The sequence below is a fragment of the Mycena indigotica genome (assembly GCF_014461135.1).
Source record: "Mycena indigotica strain 171206Taipei chromosome Unknown Mind.scaff0006, whole genome shotgun sequence".
Taxonomy (NCBI): Eukaryota; Fungi; Basidiomycota; class Agaricomycetes; order Agaricales; family Mycenaceae; genus Mycena; species Mycena indigotica.
In genome coordinates this window covers 2,917,138-2,933,713 of record NW_023503005.1, presented here as the reverse complement: position 1 = coordinate 2,933,713, position 16,576 = coordinate 2,917,138, and the positions used below count along the sequence as shown (strand labels likewise).

The 16,576-nt window shown below is 51.7% G+C and overlaps 7 protein-coding genes across 7 annotated transcripts; 4 read left to right on the top strand and 3 right to left on the bottom strand.

The window, feature by feature from the left end:
• On the top strand, positions 1-2,142 carry MIND_00738400 (Extracellular metalloproteinase mep; the record flags this gene model as incomplete). The annotated part of the gene is made up of 8 exons (XM_037364084.1): positions 1-336; positions 386-476; positions 527-777; positions 824-902; positions 952-1,416; positions 1,465-1,561; positions 1,614-1,937; positions 1,992-2,142. 8 exons carry the CDS (start codon positions 1-3, stop codon positions 2,140-2,142), a joined length of 1,794 nt encoding a protein of 597 aa, XP_037219728.1.
• Positions 2,143-3,180: 1,038 nt separating this feature from the next.
• Positions 3,181-5,329, top strand: MIND_00738300 (Extracellular metalloproteinase mep; the record flags this gene model as incomplete). The annotated part of the gene is made up of 8 exons (XM_037364083.1): positions 3,181-3,516; positions 3,569-3,659; positions 3,712-3,962; positions 4,009-4,087; positions 4,139-4,603; positions 4,655-4,751; positions 4,808-5,131; positions 5,179-5,329. 8 exons carry the CDS (start codon positions 3,181-3,183, stop codon positions 5,327-5,329), a joined length of 1,794 nt encoding a protein of 597 aa, XP_037219727.1.
• A 962-nt stretch (positions 5,330-6,291) lies between these two features.
• MIND_00738200 (uncharacterized protein) lies at positions 6,292-7,569 on the bottom strand (the record flags this gene model as incomplete). Its single annotated transcript, XM_037364082.1, has 3 exons — positions 7,105-7,569; positions 6,686-7,048; positions 6,292-6,627 (listed from the first exon to the last, which is right to left on the bottom strand). Exons 1-3 carry the CDS (start codon positions 7,549-7,551, stop codon positions 6,292-6,294), a joined length of 1,146 nt encoding a protein of 381 aa, XP_037219726.1. The 5' UTR covers positions 7,552-7,569.
• Positions 7,570-7,921: 352 nt separating this feature from the next.
• MIND_00738100 (Casein kinase II subunit beta) lies at positions 7,922-11,194 on the bottom strand (the record flags this gene model as incomplete). The annotated part of the gene is made up of 16 exons (XM_037364081.1): positions 7,922-8,002; positions 8,056-8,088; positions 8,145-8,248; positions 8,299-8,373; positions 8,431-8,471; positions 8,531-8,550; positions 8,621-8,680; positions 8,729-8,939; positions 8,987-9,129; positions 9,179-9,397; positions 9,456-9,748; positions 9,813-9,907; positions 10,539-10,657; positions 10,704-10,801; positions 10,850-10,881; positions 10,932-11,194. The coding sequence occupies 16 exons, from the start codon at positions 11,192-11,194 to the stop codon at positions 7,922-7,924; spliced, it is 1,887 nt and encodes a 628-aa protein (XP_037219725.1).
• Positions 11,195-11,259: 65 nt separating this feature from the next.
• MIND_00738000 (Protein kinase domain-containing protein) lies at positions 11,260-12,559 on the top strand (the record flags this gene model as incomplete). Its single annotated transcript, XM_037364080.1, has 7 exons — positions 11,260-11,358; positions 11,405-11,536; positions 11,584-11,817; positions 11,866-11,989; positions 12,042-12,227; positions 12,279-12,403; positions 12,458-12,559. 7 exons carry the CDS (start codon positions 11,260-11,262, stop codon positions 12,557-12,559), a joined length of 1,002 nt encoding a protein of 333 aa, XP_037219724.1.
• A 318-nt stretch (positions 12,560-12,877) lies between these two features.
• MIND_00737900 (uncharacterized protein) lies at positions 12,878-13,693 on the top strand (the record flags this gene model as incomplete). The annotated part of the gene is made up of 5 exons (XM_037364079.1): positions 12,878-13,065; positions 13,124-13,136; positions 13,190-13,270; positions 13,322-13,417; positions 13,469-13,693. Exons 1-5 carry the CDS (start codon positions 12,971-12,973, stop codon positions 13,691-13,693), a joined length of 510 nt encoding a protein of 169 aa, XP_037219723.1. The 5' UTR covers positions 12,878-12,970.
• A 107-nt stretch (positions 13,694-13,800) lies between these two features.
• MIND_00737800 (uncharacterized protein) lies at positions 13,801-16,523 on the bottom strand (the record flags this gene model as incomplete). Its single annotated transcript, XM_037364078.1, has 11 exons — positions 16,490-16,523; positions 16,424-16,441; positions 16,309-16,371; positions 16,235-16,262; positions 16,070-16,188; positions 15,762-16,020; positions 15,279-15,714; positions 14,314-15,222; positions 14,206-14,261; positions 13,980-14,154; positions 13,801-13,929 (listed from the first exon to the last, which is right to left on the bottom strand). Exons 1-11 carry the CDS (start codon positions 16,506-16,508, stop codon positions 13,801-13,803), a joined length of 2,211 nt encoding a protein of 736 aa, XP_037219722.1. The 5' UTR covers positions 16,509-16,523.
• Between the last annotated feature and the right edge of the window lie 53 nt (positions 16,524-16,576).

Genomic DNA, 16,576 nt, shown 5'->3' with positions numbered 1-16,576 from the left:
ATGGTCGCCTTCACCAAGTTCTTCAACACTGTGCTCCTCGCGGTCCTCTATGCGTCATCCTCATCGGCGCTGACCGTGCCCACCAACTCCAAGCACGCTACCCATCGTGTTCGCGAGATCGCCAATGGAGCCAAGATTGAAACTTATCACCCCGAATCGACCTACGAGACTTTCAACACCGGAATTGACCACCCTCTCCGCAAGCGTGGTGCCAGCTTGAAGGAAGCCTCAGAGTCCTTCATCTCGTCCCACCTCAAGGTCGCGCCGTCTTCTGTTCTCCATCACAGCGGTTTCGCTGGTGAGGTTGCGACGCACTCTTATGCTAAGCAAGTCATTGTACGTCTAGCTGATTGTAGTATGTTCTTGTTCACTGACTCTAACTTAGAACGGCATCCCTGTCGCCAACGCTGTTGCCAACGTTGCTTTCAACTCTGACGACCTCGTCGTTGCCCTCGGTTCTTCGTTCGTTAAACCGAGTATGTATTCAAATCCTCTTCATTTTACAGAAATTGACAATTATTTCCAGCCAAGGTTGCCGCCACCACTCCTTCTGTTTCCCTCGAGGATGCCAAGACCACTGCCGAGAGCGCCTTGGATGCTGCCTTCCTTGACGAAGTCGAGCCAACCATCGAATACTTCATCAAGGAGGACCACTCCGCTGTTCTCGTTCACGTCTTCCAAGTCCGCAACGAGGAGAAGGGTCTCTGGTACAACGCCTTCGTTGATGCCCAGACCAACACGCTCGTTTCCGTCACCGACTATGTTGCCAAGGCCACAGTGAGTTATTTTAAGCACCTCGGTTTTCAGCGCTAAGTTGTTTTAGTACCGCGTCCTCCCCATCCAGAAGGAGACTCTCCTCGAGGGCTTCGAGGATGTCGCTGATCCCCAAGACACTGTCGCCTGTTGGTTATTCACGGTTGCATCAATATGTTTATTTACCACTTTTCTTAGCTCCCAACGGATGGCACTCTGATGGCACCACCAACTCCACGACTACTTCCGGCAACAACGCCATTTCCTACAAATCGTCGCAATCCACCGGAACCGCCGCTGAGACCAGCGCTGGGGTCTACTCTTATATCCAGAACCCAGCGCAGGCCCCCACCGTCACTGCCAATGTCAAGGCCGCCATTGTCAACAACTTCTACCTTGTTAACAGCATCCACGACATTACCTACCGCTATGGCTTCACGGAGGCCGCCTTCAACTTCCAGAACAACAACTTCGGCAAGGGCGGCAAGGGCAATGACCGCGTGACTTCGTCGATCCAGGACAGCGCTGGTTCCAACAACGCTGACTTCTCCACTCCCCCCGACGGCCAAAGCGGACACATGCGCATGTATATCTTCACTTCTACCTCTCCCAACCGTGACGGAGCCCTCGAAAACGATGTCCCTGTCCACGAGAACACCCACGGTGCGTGTCCACGTGATCGTGTTTATGACTCAGCTTACACTTCCAAAGGTGTCACTAACCGCATGACTGGTGGTGGAACTGGCGCTTGCCTCCAGAGCACTGAAGCCGGTGGGATGGGTGAGGGCTGGAGTGATGCTATGGCCGAGTAAGCCTCTGATCTCCTACATCTGCTACACTTGGTCTGACAATTCCATTAGCTGGACCGAGAAGAACTCCTCCGCCGTCCCCGACTATGTTATGGGTCAATACATTATCAACAGCGCCGCAGGTATCCGCACCCACCCGTACAGCACAAGCAAGACCGTCAACCCGCTCACCTACGCCAGCGTTGGAACGCTCAACGAGGTTCACAACATCGGTGAAGTTTGGGCCAACCTTCTGCACAACGTCTATGCCGCTCTTGTCGGTGCACACGGCTGGGCTGCTGATGCCAAAACCAACCCTGATGGCACTGCTGGAAACGTTGTCTACCTTCACCTCTTCCTTGATGCTCTGGCCCTCCAGCCTTGCAACCCCACTTTGTGAGTGTTTTGCTATTCACAAGTCACGAGCTTTGTCTGATAAGATCGTAAAAGCTTGACTGCCCGCAACGCATGGCTCCAGGCTGATGTCAACCGCTACAGCGGTGCCAACCGTTGCTTGCTCTGGAAGGCATTCGCCAGCCGTGGTCTTGGTGTCAACGCTGCCAACCACAAGGACAATGCCGACATCCCCTCCGACTGCTGATCTTATCTCTGCTTCTTTGGTGCTTTGGCGACATTTGAATTGACGCATTAGTTATACCTCTCACATTTGCATTAACTGGGCACATTTGTATCGGAATCGCATGTATAGAAAGAACTCACAAATTTGCTTAACTCAGTACTCGTCTGAGATGTGTGTTTCCGGAAACCGGCCAAGAGTCGTTACTTATCAGGCTCGCCCACAAACAACAAACAGGTGACCCAGTTGGTAACCAACTCCCTCTAACCTCATTCGAACACAAATTCCAGCCTCTTCAGTAGTCTTTCATTCGACACTCATAGCCAGTATACTATTGTCAGCTCAAAGAGTTCTCATCCTTTGTTTACCCCAGGTTCATTCACAGATAAAAAGGCTATCACAGGTCACATGCTCACTTGATCGGAGTTGTCGCCGTCTCTTGACGGTTGACCGGAACGCTGTTGTCAACTGGCTGCACATGCCTCGTCGCATCGTCGCTCTCGAAATTCGGCGAAACTCTGTGCAATTATTGCCAATCTGATACCATCCGACTCCATAACTCACCATTGCCGCAGCATCGCCGTGAATTCTCTGTGCTCTGCCAGCTCTCTTCTGAATTCTTACTGAGCGCTGGCAAAGAAATGTCAAGACGGCCTTCCGAAAGCTCTCTTTCCTCGCACCACCATCAAGTTGGTTGTCCATTCGCATCACGTTGTCGAGTACACCATGTGTTCTGATCCACCAAACGCGTGCATCCCACTCAAATCCCACTTGTTATCGTTCTAGCCACTAACGCTGGTCATTGCTATAATGTTGCTATTGCAGGCTGTCTCTCCCAAATATCCGTTGCGCCATTCTGTTATTATACTCTTGGCGATATGCTTCCCATCTTCTCCCTACTTTCGACCATGCGACGACCTGCGCTCTGGATAGCCTCTGAGCTCGCTATAAAGGACTGCTACTTTCTCCGCAGTCTCCAGGTTGTCTAGCTTTTCCAACCAAGCCTAGCACTCCCTTAACCGCGTCGTCCTTCACTGGTCTGCTCGCTTTGCTTTCGTAGCCATGGTCGCCTTCAACAAATTCTTCAACACTGTCCTCCTCGCCGTTCTCTACGCGTCTTCCGCCTCTGCTTTGACCGTGCCCATCGACTCCAAGCACGCTACCCATCGTGTTCGCGAGATCGCCAATGGAGCCAAGATTGAAACTTATCACCCCGAATCGACCTACGAGACCTTCAACACCGGAATTGACCACCCTCTCCGCAAGCGTGGCGCCAGCTTGAAGGAAGCATCGGAGTCCTTCATTTCGTCCCACCTTAAGGTTGCGCCCTCTTCTGTCGCTCACCAGAGCGGTTTCGCAGGTCAAGTTGCGTCCCACTCTTTTGCCAAGCAAGTCATCGTACGTCTACCGCATTGTCTTTCTTGTGCCATTTTGCTCAACAACGGTTTAGAACGGTATCCCTGTCGCTAACGCTGTCGCCAACGTCGCATTCAACTCTGACGACCTCGTCGTTGCCCTCGGCTCTTCATTCGTTAAACCGAGTGTGTTACTTTCTCGACCTACATTCGACAAGACTTGACAAGCTCGTTTTAGGCAAGGTGGCGCCGAACACTCCTTCTGTTTCCCTCCAAGATGCCAAGGCCACTGCTGAGAGCGCTTTGGATGCTACTTTCCTTGACGAAGTCGAGCCCACCGTCGAGTACTTCATCAAGGAGGACAAGTCTGCTGTTCTCGTTCACGCCTTCCAAGTCCGCAACGAGGAGAAGGGTCTCTGGTATAACGCCTTCGTTGATGCCCAAACCAACACGCTTGTTTCCGTCACCGACTACGTCGCCAGGGCTACAGTGCGTCATTTTATCTAAGTAGGGAAGCAGAGCTAACTTTCTCCAGTACCGTGTCCTCCCCATCCAGAAAGAGACTCTCCTCGAGGGTTTCGAGGATGTCGCTGACCCTCAAGACACTATCTCATGTTAGTTTTTCACTGTCTTGTTTCTGCGCTGTACTTAGCGCTCTTTCTTAGCCCCCCGTGGATGGCACTCAACCGGCACCACCAACACCACCAATACTGCCGGCAACAATGCCATCTCCTACAAATCGTCGCAGTCCACCGGTACCGCGGCTGAAACCAGTCCGGGTGTCTATTCCTACATTCAGGACCCCGCCCAGGCCCCCACCGTCACAGCCAATGTCAAAGCGGCCGTTGTCAACAACTTCTACCTGGTCAACAGCATCCACGACATTGCCTACCGTTACGGCTTCACCGAGGCTGCGTTCAACTTCCAGAACGACAACTTTGGCAAGGGCGGCAGGGGCAACGACCGCGTGACCTCGTCGATCCAGGACAGGGCCGGTACCAACAATGCCGATTTCGCCACTCCCCCCGACGGCCAAAGCGGACACATGCGCATGTTCATCTTCACTGTAACCACCCCTAACCGCGACGGCGCGCTCGAGAATGATGTCCCCATCCACGAAGTTGCTCATGGTATGGTTGCGCACGTGATCGTGTTATAATTTGGCTGATTTCCGTTCGAAGGTATCACCAACCGCATGACTGGCGGTGGAACTGGCGCTTGCCTCCAGACCACTGAGGGTGGGGGAATGGGTGAGGGCTGGGGTGATGCTCTCGCTGAGTAAGCCGCCGATTTTTTCTTTACCTTGGGGGGAAACTAAAATATGATTTACCTAGCTGGGCTGAGAAGAACTCGTCGTCTGTCCCCGACTATGTTATGGGTCAATATCTCCTCAACGACCCCCGAGGCATCCGGACCCGCCCATACAGCACAAGCAAGGAGGTCAACCCTCTCACCTACGGCAGTCTTGGACAGCTTGCCGAGGTTCACGATATCGGTGAAGTTTGGGCCAACCTCCTCCACAACGTATATGCCGCTCTCGTCGGTGAACACGGCTGGTCTGCTGAAGCCAGGACCAACCCTGATGGCACCGAGGGCAACGTTGTTTTCCTCCACCTTTTCCTCGATGCCCTGCCACTCCAACCTTGCAACCCCACTTTGTGAGCATTCTATTCTTTCTATCAGATTTGACTTAACATCAACCCAGCTTGACTGGCCGTGACGCCTGGCTCCAGGCCGATGTCAACCGCTACAACGGCACCCACCGTTGCCTGCTCTGGAAGGCGTTTGCCAGCCGTGGTCTTGGTGTCAACGCTGCCAACCGCAGGGACAACGAAGACATCCCCTCCGACTGCTGATCTTATCTTGGCGCTTTTGGCGGCGACGACAATTGAACTGACGCATTAAGTTATACCCTCGCATTTAGCATGAAATGAAATGGGCAGACTTGTAACAGCATCGCATGTATAGAAAGAACTGTGAATCAACTGAAAACTACCACATTTTCTTGAAGCTGATACTGAACTCGGCGCATTTTCCGTCCATCCGCCAGACTCAATTGACCATTCCTTGGGCCAGAGCAATATGCATCCGTCCTTCCGTCCTTTGAAGCCTGGAATAGTTGCCACAGACTGTTGTTCTGGGTTGCATCATTCCTATCGACCAACGGATGGCTATATTACGCAGCGGCGGGGGGTCAGATGGAAGGGAAGCATTTCACGGGACATAACCCGAGGTAGATTCTGCTATCAGTGATCCATCGACTCGTGCTCGCCGGATTTCCCTTGAGACTGGCATGATTTCCAACGGGCCGCTGACCAACCGCTGTTAGTAGTGAGCGCCGCACCAACTCGGGAGCGGTACGATATGCGGCTCATGACAGTGTTGGTCAAGGAGATAGAATAATGATCGCCGCCTCGAGGTGTGCACGAAAAAGAAGCTTGGCGGGCATCAGAAGAATCAGTAAAAAATCTTTACCGCCTTGGTATTCGCACTTGGGTGGACTCGCAAGTGCAGTCGTCGACCTCGACGACTGGGTGAATCAACGTCTCGCCACCGTCACGTGTGCTGACGATGTTGTCGACGCGTCTCTGACGTCTTGTCCACATTACCGGATTTGGCTATTTGGAGCAGATTATGTTTTTTAGCAACAAAGAAACAGGTATGCGACTAGTAGATGTAAGGATATCTGCAATGGAAAGCGGACCTGACCGAAAGAATAAAACCGTCCCAATACATTATCTAAGCACTGCGGGCTACGGCAGTTCAAGGCAGCGTGAATCGATAGCGAGCAAAGCGACATGTCGTGTCTTTTGTGTCATCATGAGGCGAGGTGTTGTTCAAGCGCCCGCTTCTCGTCAACCAAAGTATTCAGCTCGTGTTCGCTCGCTTCCCGTGACCTCGAAGAGGATTTGCGGATTTTGGTGCGCCAATCCTGAATTAATGCGACTGGCCACCGAGACCGTTTCTCCTCAGGAGATGTTGATGGTTCATGGGCAATCAGAGCACGGAGGTAGTCCCGCCCTAAGATTGGCGCCAGAGACAAGAAAGAAAGCACCACCAATTTGATGATGATCGACGGCGACGTCAGCAACGACGATACTGTCTGTGGTGTGGGTGAAGGATGCGATGCAACAGTTTGAAGGATGTCTCCGATCTAGGGAAAAAAAAGAGAGTTTGTAAGGCTGGAATGGAAATAAAGCGAGGAGAATTACCTGACAGGTGACTGCAGTCCATGGCAAACAGCCAATAAATGTTCCAAGCATGCAGTCCCCCATGGACACTCCGCAGACGCCGCAGGCAATATTGATGCCCGACCATGGCACAACACCCACGAGGCGTAGTACAGTCAAACGAACCCAAGGAGAGGAGCGTTGGGCTTGTTTATCCCCTTCTGAGACCTCAGCATCGCCTTCTAGCGCGTGTCTCGTAAGGTCGAGGGCACGCGGGAAAAATCGGGTGATGAGTGGCCCAAGAGGCATGGCTAGGAGTGTCGCAGCGGCTGAGCCAATGGTGGTGAGTGTAGTCATCAACACCGTCGCAAAGGCAGGAGAGAATAGAGCCCCTGCAAGCACGTTCTGACGTTGTTGATGTGTAAGAATGGAGCGAAATTAAATGACATGGTTGAACGCACCCAAACGACGCTACCAGGTATTGACCAAGCATGTTTCCACACCGCTGATATGGCGAGCACCCCGACAACATGGGCAATGGCTGCGGGCCCGCTTTGGGAATAGCCGTGAAGCTCGCGGCCGAGTTGAGCAAGATCGGGGAGTGTCCGCGGCCATGAGACGGTTATCGGAAGTGTAGTGAGACTGAACAGAACCAAAGCTGTTGACAGTGGGAGGAGGAGGAGAACGAATAGTATGGGTACATGGGCAGAGGGAAATCGGGTCGCTGGAGGTGGTGGGGGTACTTGGGTCGATACCACTGGCAGTGATGCAGTTGGCGGTTTGGGGTGGGAAAAGTGGCCCCATTCTAGCAGCCTCGAGGCAATGAGAAATGCGGGAGAGGGTGGAGGGGCGTCTACGTCTACTGGAACTCGTCGAATCGTGATATTGGCGGGGCGGGAGGAGGTCATGGTGGGCGGAGAGAAAGAAACGCCAGGACTTCTTTTATAATACAAGATCGGCAATCCCAAGGAAGTAAAAACCAAGTAAACTGCGCCATTTTTACTTGGCCCTTCCAGACCGACCCACTCCGATATGCTACTGTTCTTTTCCTGGACTCTCAAATGGCCTGTAGAGCCCATAAACGCGCTCGACGATGTCGCGCAAGTCCGACGATGAGATAATCATGATGTGTCAGAGGCGTAAGCACACGACTGAATAATAATGTGCCGACCGAGCCGCACTTGCCCCCAAAAGGCCATCGGGAATACGGGTCATAGATGTAGCGATTTTTTTTGGGTACTAGCATACAAGAGTCAAAGGCATATTCGTCATAACTCCTTAGTGGGCCGCCCGTCTGCTCTCTTGGATAACACCCTGCAACTCCTCCAACTTGCGCTTCGAGCGTAGCAGCGTCCCAAGCTGTAGAAAATGCGATGAAAACCTGTTCCCATTAAATCAGAATAAAAACACACCCGTTTCTTCGTGAGCTTGCGCGCTTTTTTGTCCTAACAAGGCAATCTCGGTTAGAGAGAGGGCGATAGAGGCCAGCAAGAACACCAACTTTGGAGTTGCGCAAAAGTTCCATCACCCGACGCTCGTAGGCAGAGAACCCAACCACCTCACGCACTACGGAGCGGACAAACTTGGTCTTGGTCGACAAGTGGCCTAAGAGAATGTGTTGGCGGTATTATCGCAGCTGAGCGCATTAAACACACCCTTGCGTTGGCTGGGCTTGACGGTTTTCGGGATGGCGGTGGTCGGGTGGCCATGGTTAAGGCCGTAGCGGAGATCTTAACAGTCATCGTCAGCAAAGAGGGTACCGATGAGCGGGCAGCAGGACGACAGACTTGTGCGCGCCATCGAGTCTTGAGGAGAAATGTGGAAAAGGCTAGTCGCACATGACTTTTTGCTCACGGTCACTTGATCCGATGCTTCCCGATAACAAACAGCCGAAACTGCCCGCACATCTATGAGTACCAAGATAACAACACACGACAAACAAGGTATCTAGTATGGCCCGACTGTCCACTGGCGAACTATAGTTACGCCCCCTGAGGGCGGTGGTGGTCTTGTGATTACTGTTGGCTTTGTCACTTCCTGGAGGAAGTTGGTTGAGAAAAAACTGGTCGCTGGTTGTAGCTATACCTCTTCATCCTCTTCTTCTTGGTCATCTTCATCCTCTTCATCATCATCAGCAGCATCACCGTCAAAGTCCTCCATCTGCATTTGAGGGTCCTGGTCTTCGTCCGCTGAATCATACTCTTCATCGTCAATCCATCTTCCTCTCCAATCAACCTGCTCTAACTCCTCCGTCGATTCCGGCCTTAACCTCAGCCAAGACATTCCGGGGCCCACACTTGGCCCCGCTCGCTAACCTTGAACCCATAAATCCTCGGTACATACACATATCCGGCTGCCCGCTTCTGGCCACCATACGGATTTGGATTCGAGAATGGTGAAAGTCGCGACGTGTTGCGCGGTGATGTTGACCCTCCCCCACCAGATGGTGGCTTCCAGAAGGGCGCTGGGGCAGATTCACGATAGTTCTGGAAGAACAGATGCGGGAAAGTAGTCCCAAAGAATGCACCTAGGCACCAAGGTTGGCATTAGAACGTAGCAAAAATGAAATAAGTACTTGCCATCGACGCCTTGGAACCGACTACTTGGAGGAATATAAATGTCGTTGCAGTTCGGGCAAAATAGCTTGACAGTGTCAATGCCAGGAATGTCTGACCGACCACAAGGTACGACGCTGCAACCAATGCAATATACCCTTGGACAAATCCCAAATACCCCACTCTCGTATTTTTCGAACTGTACCGCCAAAATGTGAGATTCGAGACAGACGAGGCGAAATTAAAAAGAGACGCACCATGGCTTGTTGTCCCGCCCGCCCCAGAATGTATCGTTGGTGAACAAGCCCATATAACATCTCCGCAGAGGACTCCACAATGGAGACGTCCGGTATTTTGGCCGCATCCTCGTCTGGCTCAACATCCAATACCATCTCCATCGCCTCCTTCCAAAATGGTACCATAGAATTCAGCCCAGTCAAGTTGAAGTCGTCCTCGATGAAGTCCTCGGTGACTTCGCAGAAGTATTCATGGCCCGGAAGTGAGCAGAACCAGGCAATCCAAGTCAGGGTCGACGTTGGCGTGGACGATGCTACAAGCGAGACAAAACAAAACACGAGGTTGGTGGGGCTCATTTTTGCAAGAATGGAACGCACTGTAGCCATCGTCTTGGTCTTCCTGCTCCTCCATAGCCTCATCGGCCGCACCGATAGCGTCGTCTTCCCTTGGACGCGACATCCAAAGTGGAATCCTCAGTCAAGATTCTTTGCACAGCTTATTGCCTATTTCGGTACATTCAAGGTCTACAAAATTCGAGCTACGCTGACGGGCCGAAACAGACTGTGGCGTCTAAGAGATCGGACACTGAAACAGTATTTTCCTCTACCCAAACACGCATGTTTGCTGCTTGGAAATATCTCCCACCCATAAGAGCGTTCCAAATATAAGTGTCAAGATGAGCTGGCCTGTCACCCAAGTTATCAGACCATAGCGATACTTGTGTCCCGCTGTTTTGAGTGTGGCCACCTCCGCTGTCAGCGTGCTTATCGTGGTCAGACATCCACAATAACCATCCGCAAGTCCTTGCAGAATATTGCAGCTGTTCGTCGATAACGGGTGTGAGGAAATGCTCTGAAGAACATGGAATGTCGCTAGAAGAGCGGTTCCTGAGATGTTGGCCACGAATGTGCCAAGTGGGAAGCTCGCAATGATGGGGTTGAGGTATGTCCCAAGCAAATAACGAGTGAGGGTGCCCGGGTAAGAGAAGACTAGTGCGGCTGTCGCTTGGTGTCGGAACGACGAGGGTAGAAGAAAGTAAGCGGGGATTGTGGCAGCGTAGATTAAAACTGAGATAGCAGACATCGCGCGCCGAATGGTTTTACTTGGGGGGCTGAGGGGCCCGAAAGTAAGGTAAAGCCAAGTTTGCGAGATGCATTCCATAGAACAGCGATGAGACGCAGACAGAGATAGTAAAGACGGTCTTGCAGATACCGTCGATGGCCTTCGAGTATCGGTTAGGAGGGAGTTGCACTGCAAATAATGCTTACACTACTCAGTCCAGAACGAGAGATGCTGCCGTCGTTGACCCAGGACTTGAATATGTCCAGTTCCCAGCCAGAGAAGGTCGTCAGAGAGCCACAAAATCCTAGACTTTGCTTCAAGATCGACTCGGCCCTGGAAAGCACTCAGTTACCGGTAGTAAGGGCCGTATAAGCCTGTGGATAACTGAAATCCGCTTCAGTCGTAGTCGCAAACTCACCCAACAGTCGGCTCACTATCTTGAAAAGGGCTCCTTCAAGTCAAGACAGAATCCCATGATCAAACAGCCAACAGCTTGCGCATAGATGAGTGGGAAGATGCTTTGCCCGTTGTCTGTCGTCAATGCAGACAACCCTAGTCTGGCCAAGACGCCGAACACACTCATCGGCATCAGGAGGGTGAGTATCTCGGCAGAGAGTGGGTGGAAGGTCGGAGGAGCAGGGGGTCTGGGAATTTCCTTTTCTTTTGCATCTCCGTTGCTCGAGTCCGCCAAGTTCATGGAAGGAGGAACGAACCCGTGATGGTGTCTATAAATATGCAACGGCCATCAAACCGGTATTAATAATGGCTGTTGTGGCCTTCACCACCGGCCTAATTTTGCTTGCTGCCCTCCCGCTCGTTTTCTCCATGTTCTTCGCCAAGAAATGGTCCCCCAAAGGACTCGTGTGTCTTTTTCACTGTTGGTGCAACCGCGGCTCAGAGACGACAGCACTGTTATGTTACTGGTGGCTCTAGTGGGCTGGGATTAGCGTTGGCTCTGCTGCTCACGCGTAGGGGTGCCCATGTCTCTATAGTCGCGAGAGACGAGAAAAAACTCAAGACTGCATTGGCGGAATTGGAGGTTTGTCGCGCTTTTTTTTCGGAGCCGACGCGTCACTCTCTTCTCAGAAAGCTCGACAAAATCCAGATCAGAAGCTGAACTCTTATTCATTTTCTTTGAATGAAGCCGATGCGTCCACCGCTGCTCTTGATGCCGCTTCAGCCCCCCATGGCGGCCGTACCCCAGATGTCATCTTTCTCTGTGCAGGAACGGCTACACCTGGATTCTTCGTTGAACAGACCGAAGTTTCGCTTCGTAAAGCGATGGACTCCGCGTACTGGGTACAAGCATGGTCAGCTTTGGTAAGAGCCCGTGAAATCACCCTTTAATCTCGGCTTACCCTCAAGTAGGCGGCGTCCAAAAGAATGGTACGAGAAGGGGTCAAGGGCAAGATTGTGTTCACATCTTCCATTCTGGCCTATTTCTCGATGGTCGGCTACTCTTCTTACTCCCCCGGCAAACATGCCCTTCGAGGTGAAACGACTTGAAAATGACCGTGATTATCTTCGCTAACGTCGCTCCCAAGGGCTGGCTGAAACTCTGCGGTCGGAGATGCAACTCTACGGGATAACCATTCACTTGTTCTGTCCTGGCACAATTTACAGCCCTGGCTACGAGGAGGAAAACAAAACAAAGCCCGAAATAACCTTGAAGATCGAGGAGGCCGATTCCGGTCTTCAGCCCGAGCAGGTTGCGGATGCCTTGATAGCGGGTCAGAGCGTTTACTTGTCGGGACCGTCTGAAACTGATATGACACCATTAGGCATTGAGCGAAACGACTTTCATATTGCCGCAGATTTTCTGGGGAACATTTTCCGGGCTTCAACACGTGGGGGAACGCCACAAAACAATGTCTTGGTCGACACATTTTTTGCACTGGTTGGTTGGGTAAGTTGTTGTTGTTGTTGATGTCGGCGACATCGGACTGACGTGGCTGGGTAGGTGGGACTGCCCATATGGCGGAAGGGCGTAGATGCGTTGATTATTGCTCATGGAAAGGAAAGACACGTCGAGTACCTGAAGGAACGGAATTTTTTCGACTAGTATATTCTGTATGAATAAAGCGAAGCCTGACGGAGCATAAGTGGCTCTGGGGCATTATAATACTCTCCATCGCTCTTGGACCTCGCCATTAAGCCTCAAGGCCGCGTGAAAGACGCCTTGGACTTTGGTATACGATGGCCCGGTTTAAGTTTCTAAAAAAAAATTCATGTCACGCGTCACATCTCTTATAAGCAAATCACACTAAGCGGCTGCCGCTCATCTGTCAGATCGCGGTTTTCTCAGACTCGATATAAAAATGCGCAGGGTCCCAGCCTCACTCTCCCTCCGATTACGCCCCGTCCCTGGTCCAGGTTGATGAAGAAACGTCCTTCATTTTTAGTTGCTCGCTTCCGCGCACGCTCAAACTCCTCGCCGCCAACTCCGGCCAACTCGCCCTCGCTTCGAACTACAATGCACCAGCCCTCCCCGCTCCCCCCTCACTATTTCGCTATTTTCGCCATTTACGAGCCGATCCTGACCACGCTAGGCTTTCTCGGTGCATTACTGTGGGCTTTTTCTCTTTATCCTTCGGAAACTCGCTGTTAACCGAAATTCTAATCACAGAGATCCTAAAAGCGTAAGCGCGGCTCGCTTAATGCTCTCAACCATCCTTGTCTAAGCGCTATCTAGACTCATGATAACCAGGCGCCGTGGCCGAGCGGCCGTCCTCCAGACAGTTTCCCTCTCGCAACCAAGCTAACAATCGTGCAGGTACTGTGAAGAACGTCCGGTTATTCCCTCTCAAACACATTCTTTCTCCAGCTTGGTCATGTCTCTGGCCTCCTTGGACTGTTGAATGTCTGTCTGCTGTCCACAGCCCGAGCGCATCTCAGCCTACAACCTGCGCTACAAGAAAAGGCAAGCGACACGTTAATTTAACCCGCGTCCCATCTCTTATCAGCGCCGAAGATTGTGTCGGCACTCCTCACGCCCTTGCTCGTGGGAGACATTGTGCATATCTACCTTACCCTGTGGGCACTTGGCGACCACAGATTTGACTTGAGGAACTGGAGCCCAATGCTTGTAGTGACCATTGTCGGTGGAATTTCGCTGCTCATCCCACGGTTATGTTGGGTCCTCGGCATCGCCCGTTACGTCGACAGCCGCGATGGTCCCCCAAGTCCAAAGTCATAACGCCTTAACTAATTTTACATTTTCAATGGATTACATGGGGTGGTTCAGTAGGGAATACACATTTTTACCTGAATGAAAAAAAATAAAGATCGTTCACAAACAAACGTCTAATAAGGCGCATTGACAATGGCCGAATGACTGCGGGAGCTCCGTCTCGGGGCGCCGAGCGACATACGGGTGGGCCGTTTAAGCTGCTGCTTATTCATCGACACGACATTGTTTGCCATCGCAACAATCTATAAGCCAGATTCAGTAAGCGAACCAGGGGAAGGTGGAAAACCCGCACAATTTCCTGGTCGTCCCCAAACCGGAAGTTGTCTTGCACCACGACATCTTCATACCGCTTGATCTCATACTTGTCCAGCATGCCCTTCCTCACTTTGTTGAAGTCCCAGGCAATCACAAACCGGCCGGTTGAAGTCACAATCGCGTTCTCCGTCTGTGTTTCGGACATGTTGAACCTGGCGCCGAGGTATTAACGACATATTGACGCGTCGTGAGGACAGTCATACCTTGCAGGAGAAAATGAGATGTCGTGGCCCATGAATGCAACATGTTCTGCTCGGAGCTAGCCCAATGTTCATAACGAGAATATATATATAGGGCAATCAAGGACTTGCCTGGAGTCGACGAGGAACTGGTTTGGCAGTAGCCGGGAAGCTGCGGTCAAAGCCTAGGCTACCAGCGTATCTTCCTTCGCCGATAAGTGTGTCAATAAGCAACAAGTATGTCTTGGTGGTGGCCACGATCCATCGTCCATCTGCAGTGACGTCGATACCAATAATTGGATCACCCAGAGGCGGCAAGGCGGTCTTTGCGTTCTTGCCAATCGAGTCAAACATGCGAATGTCTCCCTTCTCGCTCGCAACGGCGAGCTTGCCCTCTTTCGTGGTGGCGACTCCTGAGAATTTGTTCTTGCTGACATATTGCTTGAACTGGCTCTCGACCATCTTGGTGCCCGACACACGAGGATCGATCCTGAATAACGCGTTGTGTGACGCGCCAACGAGGGTCTGTTCATGAGTAGTTGGCGCAAATTTGTTTTCTGGCGCTATATGGTCGACAGTAATGTCGTCGTGGACTTTCCACTCTTCAACGATCCTGCCCTGCTGCAAATCCATGCTATAGAGCGTATGAGGGTCGCCGGGATTCTTGAGAATCAGCTTGGTGTCCTGGTCGTGTAGCATGATTTGAGAGGGCTTGAACTCCTTGCCCTTGGTGGTTTTACTAGCGATGGTACCGCCGTATTTGATGGTTTTCTGGTCATTGCCGCGGGTGAAGTAGCCAATGTTACTTCCTCGCACGACATAGGATCGGTCGCCTTTGTACCCCACAGTCAGTTGAGAATTGACTTCACCCTTTGGCATTGTCTCTTCCTCTTCCTCTTCTTCTTCCTCTTCCGATTCAGAATCTGATGCATCCGGTACTAGTTCAGACTCGATTTGTTCTTCTTCCTCTTCCTCGTCGGAAACATCCGCCATCTCAACATCCTCCGTGTTCGAACTTAACACGTAGTTCTGTTCATCCGGCTTACACACAAGACTTTTTAGTAACAGGCCCTAACGAAAAGAGGTTGCCAACTCACCTTCATTTTCCCCCAAGCCGTCTGGTACAACATCTCCCATAATGCTTGGGTGAAGATGGGTTGCACTACTTCAAAGTCTTCTAGACTGCGGAACCTCAACACCCAGCTGGTCATATTCTGATCGTCGCCGCGATGATTCCAGGTCAAAGACCGCATCTTGGTCGACCAGCGCTGATTCATGTCGGACGAAATCTTGTGAGCGAGCAGTTGGTCATCGCCAGATGAAGCCGTGAGCCAGCTGTTGAACGCATCGCCTTTGAGAACCCTGGCAGTTACGGGCCCATGTTCAACAAATGCGTTCTGTTCATGGTCCCAATAAAATAAGTCGGTCTCTTTCTCGACTGCAACAGGCAAATCAAGTAGAGGCGAGCCTTTCGTATAGGCTTCTTCTCCTTTGACCTTCTTCCTTTGAGCTGGCTTTGTTTCAGCAGGAGCTCTTTAGGAGGTCAGAAGACTAATCACAGACAACATTTTTGCACTCACTTCCACACGAACTCCTCCAAGTCTTTATCGGTCACTTTGTCTTTGTCCGCTGCGACCCGATATTTCCGTTCGTACATGGCCCTATACATGCAAACCTCGAAGAAGGCACGCGTTGGGGCGTTGGTCGCTGCTGTCGTGAACTCGTAGAATTCGTCCACATCGCCCTGAAGATCCCGCCAAGTAAAGTTGGGCTCGCCATCGGTTTCACCGATCCGGAACTCCAGCTCTTCGGCGATGAGAAACGTCTTCTCCGCGTCCGCTACGCGCTATCAGAGATCACAAAATATCTAAAAGCAGTCACGGCGCACTTTCGTCTTCGTCCTCAAGCAGCTCCTGGTCTCCGTCCTCGTAAACCCGTGTTACGACAAGCTGGAAGTGATGCTCGACGCTGGACACGCGTCGAATCGCCGCCATCGCTTCTGGATAGCTGGGAAGACTAAGGTGAGTGGCATGGAAAGTGAAATGGGACCTACATGCATTCACGGGAGGTCCGGATGTTGCCTAAGAGACATAAGAACGCGTTTTGAATCCTGCCCAATGCATTTACCTGGCCGGACAATATAAAGAGTGCCACCCGGAATCGAGCAGATCTCTTTGGCATTAGGGTCCTCTACACAGGAAAATCATGGGAGAGTTCGAGGGTCAATGGGATTAATGCCTACGCCAGAAGTTGCCGATTACTGCATACATTAGCGTCGAGTGCACCGATGGAAAAGAGGGTAACATACTACTCTTGAAGATGTTCATTGTGGTGGAAAGAGTCAGGACGCGCTGAACGTCACCGTGACATTCCGAAAATGGCTTCTCCACAACAA